Below are 14,430 nucleotides of genomic sequence, written 5' to 3'. Positions count from 1 at the left end.
TTATCCGGTGCACCGGATATTTTTATCCGGGTCCGGCTAATATGCGGTGGTTGTTCAGGCAAAAAAAAAAACTCTCAAAACCGCATATCGGCCGGAATTTTTCGGGTTGGGGACTTTTTAGGGGATCTACTAGAGATGCTCTAAGCTAGATAGCTAATGCGGTTTGCTAGTCTGGAAAGAAGAAGAAAGTCGGACATGGGCTATCTAATTTGGTTAATTTGTTAGGGCATCATTGCATAGCACGGACGAAATTATGAGCTTCTCTATTTTTTGTCGGGTAAAAGGAGTTTTATTTTGATATCATAGAGATACAGTCGAGTGGTAAAAAAATATGAATACATGGTGGTCTTGGTGCAACCAAAATGCTGTGGTGTGCTCTTTTTTTTTTTTCAAAAAGGACCAGATCTACTATAAAAGTTCATCGACAGTACAAAAAATCTCAAATGTAATAAAAATTATATCAAAATTCTGGGAACACAGAGCCGCCAGCCCTATTTTGATCCTTAATAATTTTCTATGAAATAAACTTCCTATCCACCATTAAAGGTTATAATCTCAGTAATATGATGATCATATGCCAAAGGGCCTCCGAGGAGTCCTGAACAAATGATTGGGAGGTTCTCTGTTAGCCTCCCTATCTCAGCCTCCCTCTCGACGAAAGATGATGTGTCGCTGCACACGAGCTGCATCCTTTATCTCGGCAATGATGTGACTATACACATCCTTGTAGTTTCCAACTTTCCATGTATGCTCAGTTGGCACCTAGTGTACAATAAAGTAAAGTGGTGTAGTGTATGGGCCGGTGTAGTTGGATGGAAAAGAAATATATGCCCAGCTACTACCTAGCTATATGGCCGGGTTGATAAAAGTTCTTTGTTTCCTTGTTTCTGATACAGATTGGGGTAATGGAGGGGAAAGGCTACAAGCTTAGCTGTCTAGTGTAGTCGATCAATCTAGTGGATCCCAAACCAAACAGACAAATTAGTGAGTACCTAGGAAATAGTTGCCCACATACCGAAAATTGTTTTTGGAGGCCTAGCGCTCCATGGAGGCCATCTTAAAAAAAAAAATCAATACTTGTCAAAATTCATACTTTTACGTTTCAAAAAAAAACTGAAAAAACTACAGATATACATGAAGACATAATGCACATGTGCGTAAATTTTCATGATGCAATACGCTGAAATGAGAGTTGTGCAGAAGAAAAAAAACAAATCCATGGCTTTTCAGCAATACGTTCATCCTCAGAATCCATAAATTTGTATTTGTACAGGTCACAATTCAAGTTATTTTATCTTGAATTTTTACACACACACATATACATTTCATCCCCATATACATACTTTTTTAGATATATTTTTGAAACCAAAAATTTTGTGATTTTTTTAATTTTTTCAAATTTTTCTGCCTCCATGGAGCCCGGTCACCAGAACACCGTACTTCCCCAAAATACACTTTCTCCCCTACCCCCTACACCACCAGCCGAACTACCGGCTCTCATTACCCGTGGCTAGTGGGTGGGCACTGTCACGCACCGCCTCACCGACCGGCTAAGATGAGGCGCCTCCAGCCGTCCCCCGCTCCCCATCTTCAGTCCTAGCGGCCACACCGCCGTTTGCACCCGTGTTGTTAATCAACAGCGATCTTAGAGCATTTCTAGCAGATCCCCTAAGGCCTCCTTTGGTTTGTAGGAATTTTATAGGAATTCTATACGATAGGATTTGCAAAGGAAAAATTCCTTTGAAGCCCTTTGGTTTGTAGGAATGGATTCCTATTCCTATGTAGGATAGGATTCAATCCTTCACATTTTGGAGGAAAAAAAACATTAGCCTAGACTCAATGGAAAAATTCCTATCCTATGCACCAAATAACATCTCTTCCTCTATAGGAATTGAGATGCATGTCATCTCACTTCCTATGATTTTCCTATTCCTATAAAATTTCTATCATATGAACCAAAGAAGGCCTAAAACACCTCTGGCCCAAAAAATTCTGGCCGATATACAACTTTAGGCCTCTTTTTGGCCTAAAGAGCCACTGCATATCGGACGCACCGGATAAGCACCCCATCGCACACTATATGAGCGGTACTAGGGGCATATAGGGTTAGCCTCCCTGATCCCCTCTGCCGTGTTTTATCTTCTCCACCGCTAGGCTTAGCCAAGTCCGGTGAGTAATTTCTCGCTCCTCTCTGCACCATTTTCTCATAGTCCGGCAGATTGATGGCCTTCAGACGTGACAAATTTGAAATTATCCAGTATCATTTTGCGTACCTGTTGCGGCTGACAAATTTGCAAACGGTAAAACCCAAGTCTGGGGTAACTTAGCCGGGACGAAACATGTAAGGACAAAATTAACAGTAATTTGACTCAGTCGTACACGCATGCATGCACACAGTAAAATATGTTCTTGGTCGTACCCACAGGACGCGTGTAGGCATGCAGCATCATCCATCTCCTTGTTTAATCAGTCTATCTATCTATTACTTACGCAGTAGCAGATCGTTGTCACATCGACCATGGCCATGGCCACGGGCAATGCACGCGACTTTCGAGGCAGCGCGAGCGAACGCCGCGCCTAGTGGGCGTACGAAAGGACTTTGATTAATCTTCTCCGATCAGTCCCAATCATACTATATGTAGGTTTTGATCAGGCTTAGCGTATGGGCAACAGCTTCTTCTCCTTGTTTTAATATGCCCAATTAGTGCACCTGGCTGGCTGCTAGCTAGCTAGGCACGTAGTAGTAGTAGCTTTGCTATTAGATCACAGTTGGTTTCAACCGGTCATGTGATAGATGCCTTGTACTATGTGACCTTTGATGCTCAATCTAGCGCTGTGCTTACAGTCTTAATTGTCGAAAAGGGCGCTACAATTTGATTGATTAAAGTAGAAGTAGTGCACAGGCGATACTCCTACCTTTCGCTGTTGTAGACCAGGGAAAACATTGTAGTAGCAGCTTTTGGCTGTCTTCTTCTACTAGTATCTCTAGCCTAATTAAGACGCCTCGAAAAGATATACTCCTACAAGTATAGCATTTTAGGTTTATACCCTTTCTTCTTCTATTTCTAGCCACTTGACTCGTTATGGGCTTATGGCGCCACGAAAAGATGCACCACTGTAGATATATCCTTCTATCTATTTTGTTGATAAGAAGGAGTGTAGAATAAAAATTCCCAGTATGCATATGTGTTAAGGATGAGGTAGGCCCACAATCCAAGAGCAATGCATGCATGCAACCATGCATGTAAGCCGGATCTAAGAGTAATAGGCAAACTAAAAAGAAACATGGAGGAGGGTATCTATTTTGCTGATAAGGAGGAGCATATATATGTACTTGGCAATGTCATGCAAGGCGGAGTGTGGTATATCTACCATGCACGGGGTATCCCTTGGATGGATCCGTCATCCGTGGTTGCTTTCAGATTTATATCACTTTTTAGTTGTTATCAAAATTTATCTCATTTTCAAATGTTTCTTTCGTTTTTTTGTCTTGTTTCAACGTGTATCATCATATGTCATTGTGTATCAATAAAAAAATCACTTTTTTTTGGATCATGTTTGTTGATACACGACCATACACGGTACACCCTTCATTTCAAAACAATTGATGTTTTAGTATTGTCCTAAGTTAAAATTCACTAAGTTCGACCAAGTCTGTATAAAAATCTATCAACATCTGTAAAACCGAATTTACTTCATTGGATTCATTATGAAATGAATTTTCATATTGTATGTATTTGATATCATAAATCTTTGTTGAATTTCCTATAGACTAGGTCAAATTTAACAAAGTTTAACTTGGGAAAATCCTAGAACTTCAATTATATTGGAAGGGAGGAAGTAAAACATTAAGATACACTTTAAGACAGAAAGAAAAACTCAATATAATGCTAGTATGAAATAAGAAAAATTCTAAGAACAGTGAAAAAAATAGCATGAATGTCAAAGCAATCTCGAACTGTAATCCATGAACAGGATATCCAATGCACGGTAGAATTGCTTTTCTCATGCATGACATGGCATGCAGTGAAGTAAAGTAAACTCTGAAAGAAAGAAAAAAGAGTAAAAAGTAAAAGGGTACATGTTGTATACTCTCTTTATCTTAAAATAAGTGTCTCAACTTTAATATAATTTTATACTAAAGTTAGTATAAAGTTAAGACACTTATTTTGGGACGAAAAGAGTAGTATATTGCACCTGCATGCGAAAAGAAAGAAAAGATACATAATGAACGGAAATTCACTTTGGCTCATAGGTGTATATTTTTTTGGCCCATAGGTGTATATGCATCCATTGTACCTTCTTTGCTCCATTTTTCTTGTGTTATATCGTCGTCGGCAAGGGTGAAGATTGTACTTAGGTAGCAGCTAGCACTAGCAGGATAGAGTATATCAATTGTGAGCAGCCTGTCAGCCATGGGTGACGGAGCAGCCAGCTTGTACGTACGTACCTACTGCATTTTCATACTACGCAGCAGTAGCTAGCGAGCAAGAAAGAGGTCGGAAGAGAGCGAGAGACAGAGAAGAGGGCTGGCGGTCACATCTTCTCACATGGCGCCATGTGCAACATCTCGACCCAGTTGCTTGCTTCACCGGTAAGTAAATAAACAAATTCTACAGTGAATAGACTGGTAAGATCGAATTGTCTTGTCACGTTTGCTATGCAGGAACTGCAGCAGCAGCTGGCAGCCATGAACAGGCACTGTCATTTCCAAGCAACCCATCCCATGCAGCAGTATATACCATACACACACAAGAAAAAGAGGAGAGGGGAGGAGAGAAGAGAAGAGACGAGAAGCGTACAGAGAGTTTTCTTCTCCTTCTCCTTGCTCTTTGTGGCGCGGCGCCGCATTGCAACTGCATCCATCGATCGGTAAGCAAAGCAACCCAACTCACTCATCCATCTCTCGCCGCCGGGCCTTGATCCATTCCCTCCTCTCGCGTTGCTGTTCATAGTCATAGCTCTACGTTTTCTCTTGATTCCCTTAGATTTATCCTCTCTCGCTCCTGTCCTGGCTGAGAGCACATCGTGTTTCTTCAATTCCTTATATCCTTGCACCGTTGCACGGATGGATCATGGATCCTTGTTCTGCCTGCTCTACATGGGCATCCCTCCTACTCCGTCCGAATTAAGGGCTCATTTGATTCAAAGAAATTCTATAGAATTTTCGGAGGATTGAAATCCTTAGGATATTTTTCAATGTTGGTCTTTTGATTCACAGGGTTGGATCCCATAGAAATTTTTTCTATAAAATCTTTTATACTATAATTCATAAGAATCTAACATTCACTCATACTCTTTTTATAATTTCTTTGTTTTTTCTGTGGTATCAAACAATCCTTGCTAATCCTATAGGATTCAAATGTACATGTCATTCCAATCTTACACTTTTTTTATTCCTGCGCAGAATCCTGTTAATCAAAGAGGCCCTAAATGATGCAACCTCTATACAAATCATATAAAGACTTGTATAGATATTGCCTCAATTAATTTGGATCCAAGGGAGTACATAAATTTGCGTGTTTGGTATTTACATGCTGCCTGAATTTTTTTGCTAAGTCGATTTCGCAGAGAAGAAGATGAGGGCAGAGGCACATGCGAAGCGAGGCCCTCGTCAGGGCCTTGCCAGAGACGGGGACGACATGGCTAGCAGCGGCGTTGCCGACGTTGACCAGGATGAGGGGTTCCTAAGTGCGGGGTGGGGCCTTTTTTTTTACCGTGACTCGGATTAGAAGATAGCCAACTTGCCCGGAGACGGGGACGATGCGCCTGCCGCGCACCGTCCGCGTAGGCCAGGAACCACCAATACGCCCATAACGTTAGCAGGTAGCCGATGAATGTTGAGTACTTGTGGATTCATCAGCCAAGAATGTACTCCCTTCATCCCATAATATAAGATGTTACTATTATGGGACAAAGAGTATCATTTAGCGAGCTAGCCTCCTTGCAGAGCATGTGTATGTGAGAGTTTGATTTTAGCTTCTACGACACCGGGCGGGATGAGCAACCCTATACCACGTGTAGCCACAGTGCAGGGACATGGGTTCTTAGGTGCGGATGGGGTGCTTTTCAGTTTTGGACTGTCCCTCAGATTATGTAGCAACCTCGCCGGAAGCATGAACGGGGCGGTGAGCGGTGGCGAGCGGCGGGAGGTGAGGCAAGGATGGCAGAAGAGCTGGGCCCAGCCGTTGGATTTTAATCCAAGGGCCGAGGAAAAACCAGTCGACTCACATGTAGATCCACTGCTAAGCTAGTACGTACTCTACGTAGTAATCGGAACTCATGTAGTAGGTACTCTACGTAGTAATCGGGACTCATCAGAGCCACCGCGACGCCCCTATGATGTGACAATTAATAACACTCTTGATTTCATACATACGCACACATATCAAGATCAACCAGCACTACAAGTTACAACATCACTATAGCTACACCTCCTTCAAGAAGGTCAACTTGCATGCATGTTCAACCTGAAACCAAATTAACTCTTTGTCGATTCATGTATGAATATGTCTCTCTCTTAACTTCGCATTCCTCTGCAGGACAACCTGATTAGCATGCAACGCAGGACAGCAGCCCCTGCGGCCAGCAGCAACCCCCCAGCGCGCTCTCATCAAAGCCATCCCGATGCCGCTGCTTCGTTGACAAATTCTGCCGGGGAGCTCACGCTACCCAACGGCGACCTCTACTCCGGCACGCTGTCGGGGGGAGTACCGGAGGGCACGGGGCGGTGCGTCTGGTCAGGCAGCGGCTGCGTGTACGAGGGCGGGTGGAGGCGAGGGATGAGACACGGCATTGGAAGGACGGAGTGGCCGTCGGGGGCCGTCTACGAAGGCGAATACTCCGGCGGCTTCATGGACGGCGAAGGAACACACGTGGCCGCCGGCTCCTCCTCCTCGTCCTCTTACAAGGGTCAGTGGAAGCTGGACCGCAAGCACGGCCTCGGGCTCCAGGCGCACGCCAATGGCGACGTGTACCAGGGCGCCTGGGTCCAGGGCCAGATGGAAGGCCAGGGCAGGTACACGTGGGCCAACGGCAACAACTACGTCGGCACCATGAGGAACGGCCTCATGTCCGGCAAAGGTGTCCTCACGTGGAGCACCGGGGACTCGTTCCAGGGGAACTGGGTCGCCGGCGTGGCGCACGGCTACGGGCTGTACACCTGGGAGGGCGGCGGGTGCTACCTCGGCACCTGGAGCAGGGGGCTCAAGGACGGGAAAGGCACCTTCTACCCTGAGCGCCGCAGGGTTCCCGCCGCTCGCCTCGACGACCTGAGGAAGAGGGGCGTGCTGCCCGACGTCTCCTTCGGCGCCGGCGCGGACCCAGAGCCCGCGGAGGCGGATGCGAGTTTGTCCAGGAGGAACTCAGGCCTCGGGCGGCCTCCGATGAAGAAGCGGCCGTCCCTGCAGAGACGCCGGAGTATCGGCGCGGCCATCGGAGTGGCCGTCGGGGTGGTCACCGGAGGTCCTGCAGGTCCTGGGAAAACGCTGAAATGTGAAGACACGGCTGGTTCCCTCTCCCAGATACTCGAGAGGGAGTACGCGCAGGGCGTCCTGATCAGCGAGGTCGTGCTGGATAAGAGCCTCCCGGATTCGCCGTCGTCCAAGAAACCGAGACTTGGACGGAGCAGGAAGGTGAAGGATGCCAAAAGGCCTGGAGAGACGATAATTAAAGGGCACCGGAGCTACGATCTGATGCTCTGTCTGCAACTTGGAATCAGGTAATGCATAACTCGGTACGGAATTAGTTATCCCTCAACTAATTATGTAGTTGTACTAAGCTCGAGACACTTATTTTGAGACTGATACTCCGTACAAGGCATCCCAATCTAAATTTTCAACAGTTTCCTTCTATACATTGCTGTGACCTATGAAGCCTAGCTATGACCCGATAATTTAGTTTCCTTCATCGACATGAGAGTGTTACTGTCTCTAATTAAGGTTGAATGTGGCTGCACGCCTGTACTCAAGGTTTTGGTTACCGGGCGGTAAATTCGGTTACCACCCGGTAACCGCACATCTCGTTGCCCCACGGGAAATTGCCTTACCGAGGAAAAAAACGAATTTTAAAATGTGAATGAATTTGGCTGAATTTTTTTCAGACTCAAATTCATTAAAAAATCGTTTGGGAACTGCCCGGTATTTTTAGCTTACCGCGGTAACCAGATACCTTGGTGCCCCATAAGATATTCTTTTGCATCCAGAATCAAAAACCTTGGTCCTACTACTCAGGTACACAGTTGGGAGGATTACTCCGATTCAGGAGCGTGAAGTGCGAGCTTCTGATTTTGGCCCCAAAGCAAATTTCTGGATGAACTTCCCCAAAAACGGATCACCGCTTACTCCTTCACATCGTGCTCTAGATTTCAAGTGGAAGGACTACTGCCCAATGGTTTTCAGGTTTGTACTTCACTTTTCATTCAACAGGAGTATATTGTTGGTCAGCATGTGTTCTTTTCATTATCTAAAAAATTATGTTCTTCTGTTGATCTAGTACATTCGTATAACTTAGCTTAACACAAGAAAAAAAATTATAAGGATGTCATCGAGTAACTTGAGTAGTTCAATGGCTGAAGTGTTACCCTGTTGCAATCAATCTGAATATTGTTCTGCAATGATCGATATTCAATGCTTATTAACTCACACAATTTGAAATTTATTTGTTTCAGTAGCTAGTGAGACACCCTTGCAGTATTTTATTTTTCAGAACATAACAAGACTAATTTCTTGGTAGAATTTGATTATAGAAATTTGAGGGAGATGTTCAAGATTGATACAGCAGATTACATGATTTCCATTAGTGGAAGTGATGCACTTAGGGAGCTATCTTCTCCTGGAAAGAGCGGGAGTATTTTTTTCTCATCACAAGATGACCAGTTTATGATCAAGACTCTTCGGAAATCAGAAGTGCAGGTTCTCTACCAATTCCAGCTCTTAATAGCAACAGCAAGATTCAAATGATCTGGAGCTTGCATGTCTCACCCAACACTTGATCCAAAACGGATATGTTCAATGATCCAGAATTGTTAGCTTATCTGAACCAGTTTCCTATTTCACTTAATGAATCATATTTGCACTTGAATCAATTTTTTCCTTTTTGCCCATTTTCTTACATGTACAACATTGATATTTACTTGACATCATGCAGGTTCTTCTGCGTATGCTTCCATACTATTATCGTCATGTCCATACCTATGAGAATACACTTGTAACTAAATTTTTTGGCCTCCACAGGGTGAGACCTTCCAGCGGTCAAAAGGTAGTGACATTATTAACTCTTGCTTGATCTCCCTATTGTCTCATTTAAAGAATAGAGTCTTAGAATTCATCAAAAAAATACAACTTCGACTAGTACTGTACTGCCTACAAAACCTTCTTATTTAGTTCATGTCAAAATAATACTATTGGGTTTTCAAGAGAAGTGGTTTAATAATATAATTATTTTGGCAACTCAAAAATAGAATAATTATTATCTTGCGACTTCCGATGACATATCACAGTTGCAATTGATAGTCAATGTTGCAGAGACTGTCTAAAGCTTCTTATATTTTTTTTTAACGGCATATATTTATTTCCTTCATCTTAAAATGATATTAGTTGTCTGATCTGATATTTCATATTCTAGCTACTTTTCAAATGATGGTAAAAACTTAATCGTGTATTTTTGTTTTTGTTGTATATGCAGTTTCGATTTGTAGTGATGGGCAACATGTTCTGCACAGAACTTAGAATTCATCGAAGATTTGATTTGAAAGGTTCGTCTTTGGGCCGTTCTACGGAGAAAATTAAAATCGACGAGAACACAACGCTGAAAGATTTGGATCTGAACTATTCATTTTATCTCGAGCCTTCTTGGCGGGATGCTTTGCTTAAGTAAGCATGTTCACTGAGAAAAAAACAGCTTATTCTCATGACCATTTTATCTTTGTAACAACCATGCTATGTTCTTATTCTGTGTAGGCAGATTGAAATCGATAGCGAATTTCTAAGGAACCACAGTATAATGGATTACAGTTTGCTTCTTGGTTTCCATTACCGGGCTCGTCGAAACCTACAAATAGGATCATCATGTCCTGAAAGCATTTTGCCAGATAAACTAACCATTCTTTCGGAAGCAGGTAAGAATGCAATCTATATCTTATTTCTCTGAGTATGTTTTCCAAATAACACATTTCGCAATAGCATGTTTTGCTTGCTGATATCAATAACGCAGATGCCGCGGAGGAGGATTCCGCTTATAATTATCGAGGCGGGCTGATTTTGGTGCAGCGAGGCAGTGACAAAAATGGTTCAGATGCTGTTGGCCCGCACGTAAGGGGGAGCCGCCTGCGTGCGCCGTCGGGTTGTTTCGAGGAAGTAGATCTTCTGATTCCAGGCACAGGAAGGTCATTACAAATTGATTTCTGTTGTTCCATCCTCATGTTCTTCCAATGCTAAATGTATGATCTGAGATGATTGAATTTGTTGTGAAATTGAATAGGCTCCCCATCCAGCTAGGGGTCAACATGCCGGCGAGAGCGGAGAAAGAAGAGAAACAAGAAGAAGGCAGCAAATCACTCCATCACATGTATGATGTGGTGCTCTACATAGGGATCATTGATATTCTGCAGAAGTACAACATGACAAAGAAGATTGAGCATGCATACAAGTCCATCAAGTATAAGTATAACCCCTTGTCAATATCTGCAGTTGAACCTCAATTCTACTCGGAGCGTTTCCTCAAGTTTGTCGGGACCGCCTTCCCACAAAACTCATCTAATCAATAAATCATCTTTCTTTCCTCCTCTCTTGCTAGAAAAAATGTAAAAAAAAGGGAAATCCAGGGAAGTGTGTTTGCTTGATATATTAATGTTGTGCATGTGTATGGTTGAGACCGTTGGAGGCAATGTATGTATGTATATTTGTCAAAAGCAACATAGACAAAAGAAGGCATCAGCGAGGGCTCATTATGAATGGATTTGGTTGTGGATTTCTGTCATATTGACTTACCAACCACCCCACTCTCACGGCTCTCCTGGCCCTGCTCATTGGCACCCTCATTGCCGTGGCAAGAACCTTAGCCTTAGTCGCTGTCACCGGCATTGGCGCTGGAGGAGGCGGCTACAATGGTGATGGAGGTCAGGGAGAAGGCGGTGGAAGCTCCGGTCATCATTATGGCTATGGCTATGCACTTGTCCTCCTCCCACCCGACGATGTTTGCTATCCAGTGTAACGCCCCGGACACACCCGCCGGTGGTCGTTACTCCTGGCGGGATCTAGACTGTCCCCATAGATCAATACTAGTCTTTTCTGCGCATTTTATCCTTACTCGTGCGCACCCGGGAGCAACTTCCTGGTCGGTCACCCATCCTGAAACTACTCCTACTTAAGCACGCTTTAGTTTGGAGTTCTGTCTGAATGGGCTCCCGGAAAAGAAGGAATTTCTTATTGATATGAGTACTCTATCATCCCTAATAAGCCAGGCTATCATATCCAGCGGCGTCCCTCATTGTTGATGTTTCACTCCTTGTCACCGTGGATAACAACGATGCGCGTGAAACATAGGGCGGGGAGCTTACGACCATCGATGTTGGGAAACGCAGTATTTCAAAAAAATTCCTACGATCACGCAAGATCTATCTAGGAGATGCAAAGCAACTGAGAGGAGAGAGTGTGTCCACATACCCTCATAGACCGAAAGCGGAAGCGTTAAGTAACGCGGTTGATGTAGTCGAACGTCTTCGCGATCCAACTGATCAAGTACCGCACGCATGTCACCTCCGCGATCTGCACACGTTCAACTCGGTGACGTCCCTCGTACTCTTGATCCAGTTGAGGCCGACGGAGAGTTTCGTCAGCACGACGGTGTGATGAAGGTGATGATGAAGTTACCGACGCAGGGCTTCGCCTAAGCACTACAACGATATGACCGAGGTGGAAATCTGTGGAGGGAGGCACCGCACACGGCTAAGAGAACTGTCAACTTTTGTGTTCTAGGGTGCCCCCTGCCCCCGTATATAAAGAAGCAAGGGGGAGGCCGGCGGGCCCTCATGGGGCACGCCCCGAGTAGGATTCCTACTAGGAATAGGAATCCTATTCCTAGTAGGTTTCCAACAAGGGAAGAGAGGGGGAAGGAAGGAGAGGAAGAAAGGGAGAAGGAAAGGGAGGGGGCGCCGCCCCCTCCTAGTCCAATTCGGACTCCTCAAGGGGGGGGGGGGGGGGGGCGTCCAGCCCTAGGGCCCTCTCCTCTCTCTCACACACACAAGGCCCATGTTGGCCCATTAGTTCCCCTGGGATTTCCGATAACCCCCCGGCACTCCAATATTTATCGGTGACCCCGGAACTCATCCGGTGTCCGAATAACATCGTCCAATGTATCAATATTTATGTCTTGACCATTTCGAGAATCCTCGTCATGTGCGTGATCACATCCGGGACTCCGAACTACCTTCGGTACATCAAAACACATAAACTCATAATACCGATCGTCATCGAACGTTAAGCATGCGGACCCTACGGGTTCGAGAACTATGTAGACATGACCGAGACTCATCTCCGGTCAATAACCAATAGCTGAACCTGGATGCTCATATTGGTTCCTACATATTCTACGAAGATCTTTATCGGTCAAACCGCATAACAACATACATTGTTCCCTTTGTCATCGGTATGTTACTTGCCCGAGATTCGATCGTCGGTATCTCAATACCTAGTTCAATCTCGTTAGCAGCAAGTCTCTTTACTCGTTCCGTAATGCAACATCCGGCAACTAACTCATTAGTCACATTGCTTGCAAGGCTTATAGTGACGTGCATTACCGAGAGGGCCCAGAGATACCTCTCTGATACACAGAGTGACAAATCCTAATCTCGATCTATGCCAACTCAACAAACACTATTGGAGACACCTGTAGAGCATCTTTATAGTCAATCAGTTACGTTGTGATGTTTGATAGCACACTAAGTGTTCCTCCGGTATTCGGGAGTTGCATAATCTCATAGTCATAGTAACATGTATGAGTCATGAAGAAAGCAATAACAATAAACTAAACAATCATAGTGCTATGCTAACGGATGGGTGAAGTCAATCACATCATTCTCTAATGATGTGATCCCGTTCATCAAATGTCAACTCATGTCTATGGTTAGGAAACTTAACCATCTTTGATTAACGAGCTAGTCAAGTAGAGGCATACTAGTGACACTCTGTTTGTCTATGTATTCACACATGTACTAAGTTTCTGGTTAATACAATTCTAGCATGAATAATAAATATTTATCATGATATAAGGAAACATAAATAACAACTTTATTATTGCCTCTAGGGCATATTTCCTTCAGTCTCCCACTTGCACTAGAGTCAATAATCTAGTTCACATCGTCATGTGATTTCACACCAATAGTTCACACTTTTATGTGATTAGTTCACATCTTCATGTAACTAATACCCAAAGGGTTTACTAGAGTCAATAATTTAGTTCACATCGCCATGTGATTAACACCCAAAGAGTGATCATGTTTTGCTCGTGAGAAAAGTTTAGTCTACGGGTCTGCAACATTCAGATCCGTATGTATTTTGCAAATTTCTATGTCCACAATACTCTGCACGGAGATACTCTAACTAATTGCTCCCACTTTCAATATGTATCTAGATCGGTGTAAAAAGCTTGCATTGACGAACTCTTTACGACGAACTCTTTCAAGGATAATTTTGACAGTTGTCCAGTGATATACTCCTAGATCACTATTGTACTCCCTTGCCAAAATCATGCTAAGGTATACAATAGGTCTGGTACACAACATAGCATACTTTATAGAACCTATGACTTAAGCATAGGGAATGACTTTGCATTATCTTTCTATTGTCTGCCGTGGCCGGGTTTTGAGTCTTTACTCAATTTCACACCTTACAACTCAGGCAAGAACTCCTTCTTTTGACCAATCCATTTTGAACTTCTTCAAAATCTTATCAAGGTATGTACTCATCGAAAGTCTTATCAAGCGTCTTGATCTATCTTTATAGATCTTGATGCCCAATATGTAAGTAGCTTTACAGGTAATTCTTTCTTTGAAAAAACTCCTTTCAAATTCTCCTTTATGCTTTCCAGAAAATTCTACATCATTTTCGATCAACAATATGTTATTCACATATACTTATCAGAAAGGCTGTAGTGCTCCCACTCACTTTCTTGTAAATACAGGCTTCGCCGTAAGTCTATATAAAACTATATGCTTTGATCAACCCATCAAAGCGTATATTCCAACTCCAAGATGTTTGCACCAGTCCATAGATAGATCGCTGGAGCTTGCACACTTTGTTAACACCTTTAGGATTGACAAAACCTTTTGGTTGCATCATATACAGCTCCTTTTTAATAAATCCATTCAGGAATGTAGTTTTGATATCCATTTGCCAGATTTCATAAAATGCGGCAACTGCTAACATGATTCGG

General features: G+C 43.6%; 1 protein-coding gene across 3 annotated transcripts; it reads left to right on the top strand.

Moving 5' to 3' along the window:
* The first annotated feature begins 4,656 nt into the window (after window positions 1-4,656).
* LOC123190541 (phosphatidylinositol 4-phosphate 5-kinase 9) lies at window positions 4,657-10,952 on the top strand. 3 transcript variants are annotated; one of them, XM_044603204.1, is made up of 10 exons: window positions 4,741-4,872; window positions 5,572-5,698; window positions 6,543-7,720; window positions 8,232-8,399; window positions 8,747-8,912; window positions 9,148-9,258; window positions 9,685-9,872; window positions 9,960-10,117; window positions 10,213-10,384; window positions 10,480-10,952. In XM_044603204.1, exons 3-10 carry the CDS (start codon window positions 6,558-6,560, stop codon window positions 10,763-10,765), a joined length of 2,412 nt encoding a protein of 803 aa, XP_044459139.1. In that variant the 5' UTR covers window positions 4,741-4,872; window positions 5,572-5,698; window positions 6,543-6,557; the 3' UTR covers window positions 10,766-10,952. The 3 variants fall into 3 exon arrangements, with proteins under 3 accessions (XP_044459140.1, XP_044459139.1, XP_044459138.1); XM_044603203.1 differs by having other exon boundaries at window positions 4,762-4,872; window positions 5,408-5,698; XM_044603205.1 differs by lacking the exon at window positions 5,572-5,698 and having other exon boundaries at window positions 4,657-4,872.
* The last annotated feature ends 3,478 nt before the right edge of the window (window positions 10,953-14,430 follow it).

This window comes from Triticum aestivum, chromosome 2A (genome assembly GCF_018294505.1).
Source record: "Triticum aestivum cultivar Chinese Spring chromosome 2A, IWGSC CS RefSeq v2.1, whole genome shotgun sequence".
Classification (NCBI taxonomy): domain Eukaryota; kingdom Viridiplantae; phylum Streptophyta; class Magnoliopsida; order Poales; family Poaceae; genus Triticum; species Triticum aestivum.
This window is presented reverse-complemented; position numbering and strand designations above follow the sequence as displayed.

Excerpts from the sequence above, each read along its gene's own strand:
- LOC123190541 (XM_044603205.1), top strand. The coding sequence starts at position 6,558 with ATGCAACGCAGGACAGCAGCCCCTGCGGCCAGCAGCAACCCCCCAGCG. Across the intron at positions 9,259-9,684 it reads GACCTTCCAGCGGTCAAAAG|TTTCGATTTGTAGTGATGGG; the intron begins GTAGTGACATTA and ends TTGTATATGCAG. Across the intron at positions 10,118-10,212 it reads AACCATTCTTTCGGAAGCAG|ATGCCGCGGAGGAGGATTCC; the intron begins GTAAGAATGCAA and ends TCAATAACGCAG.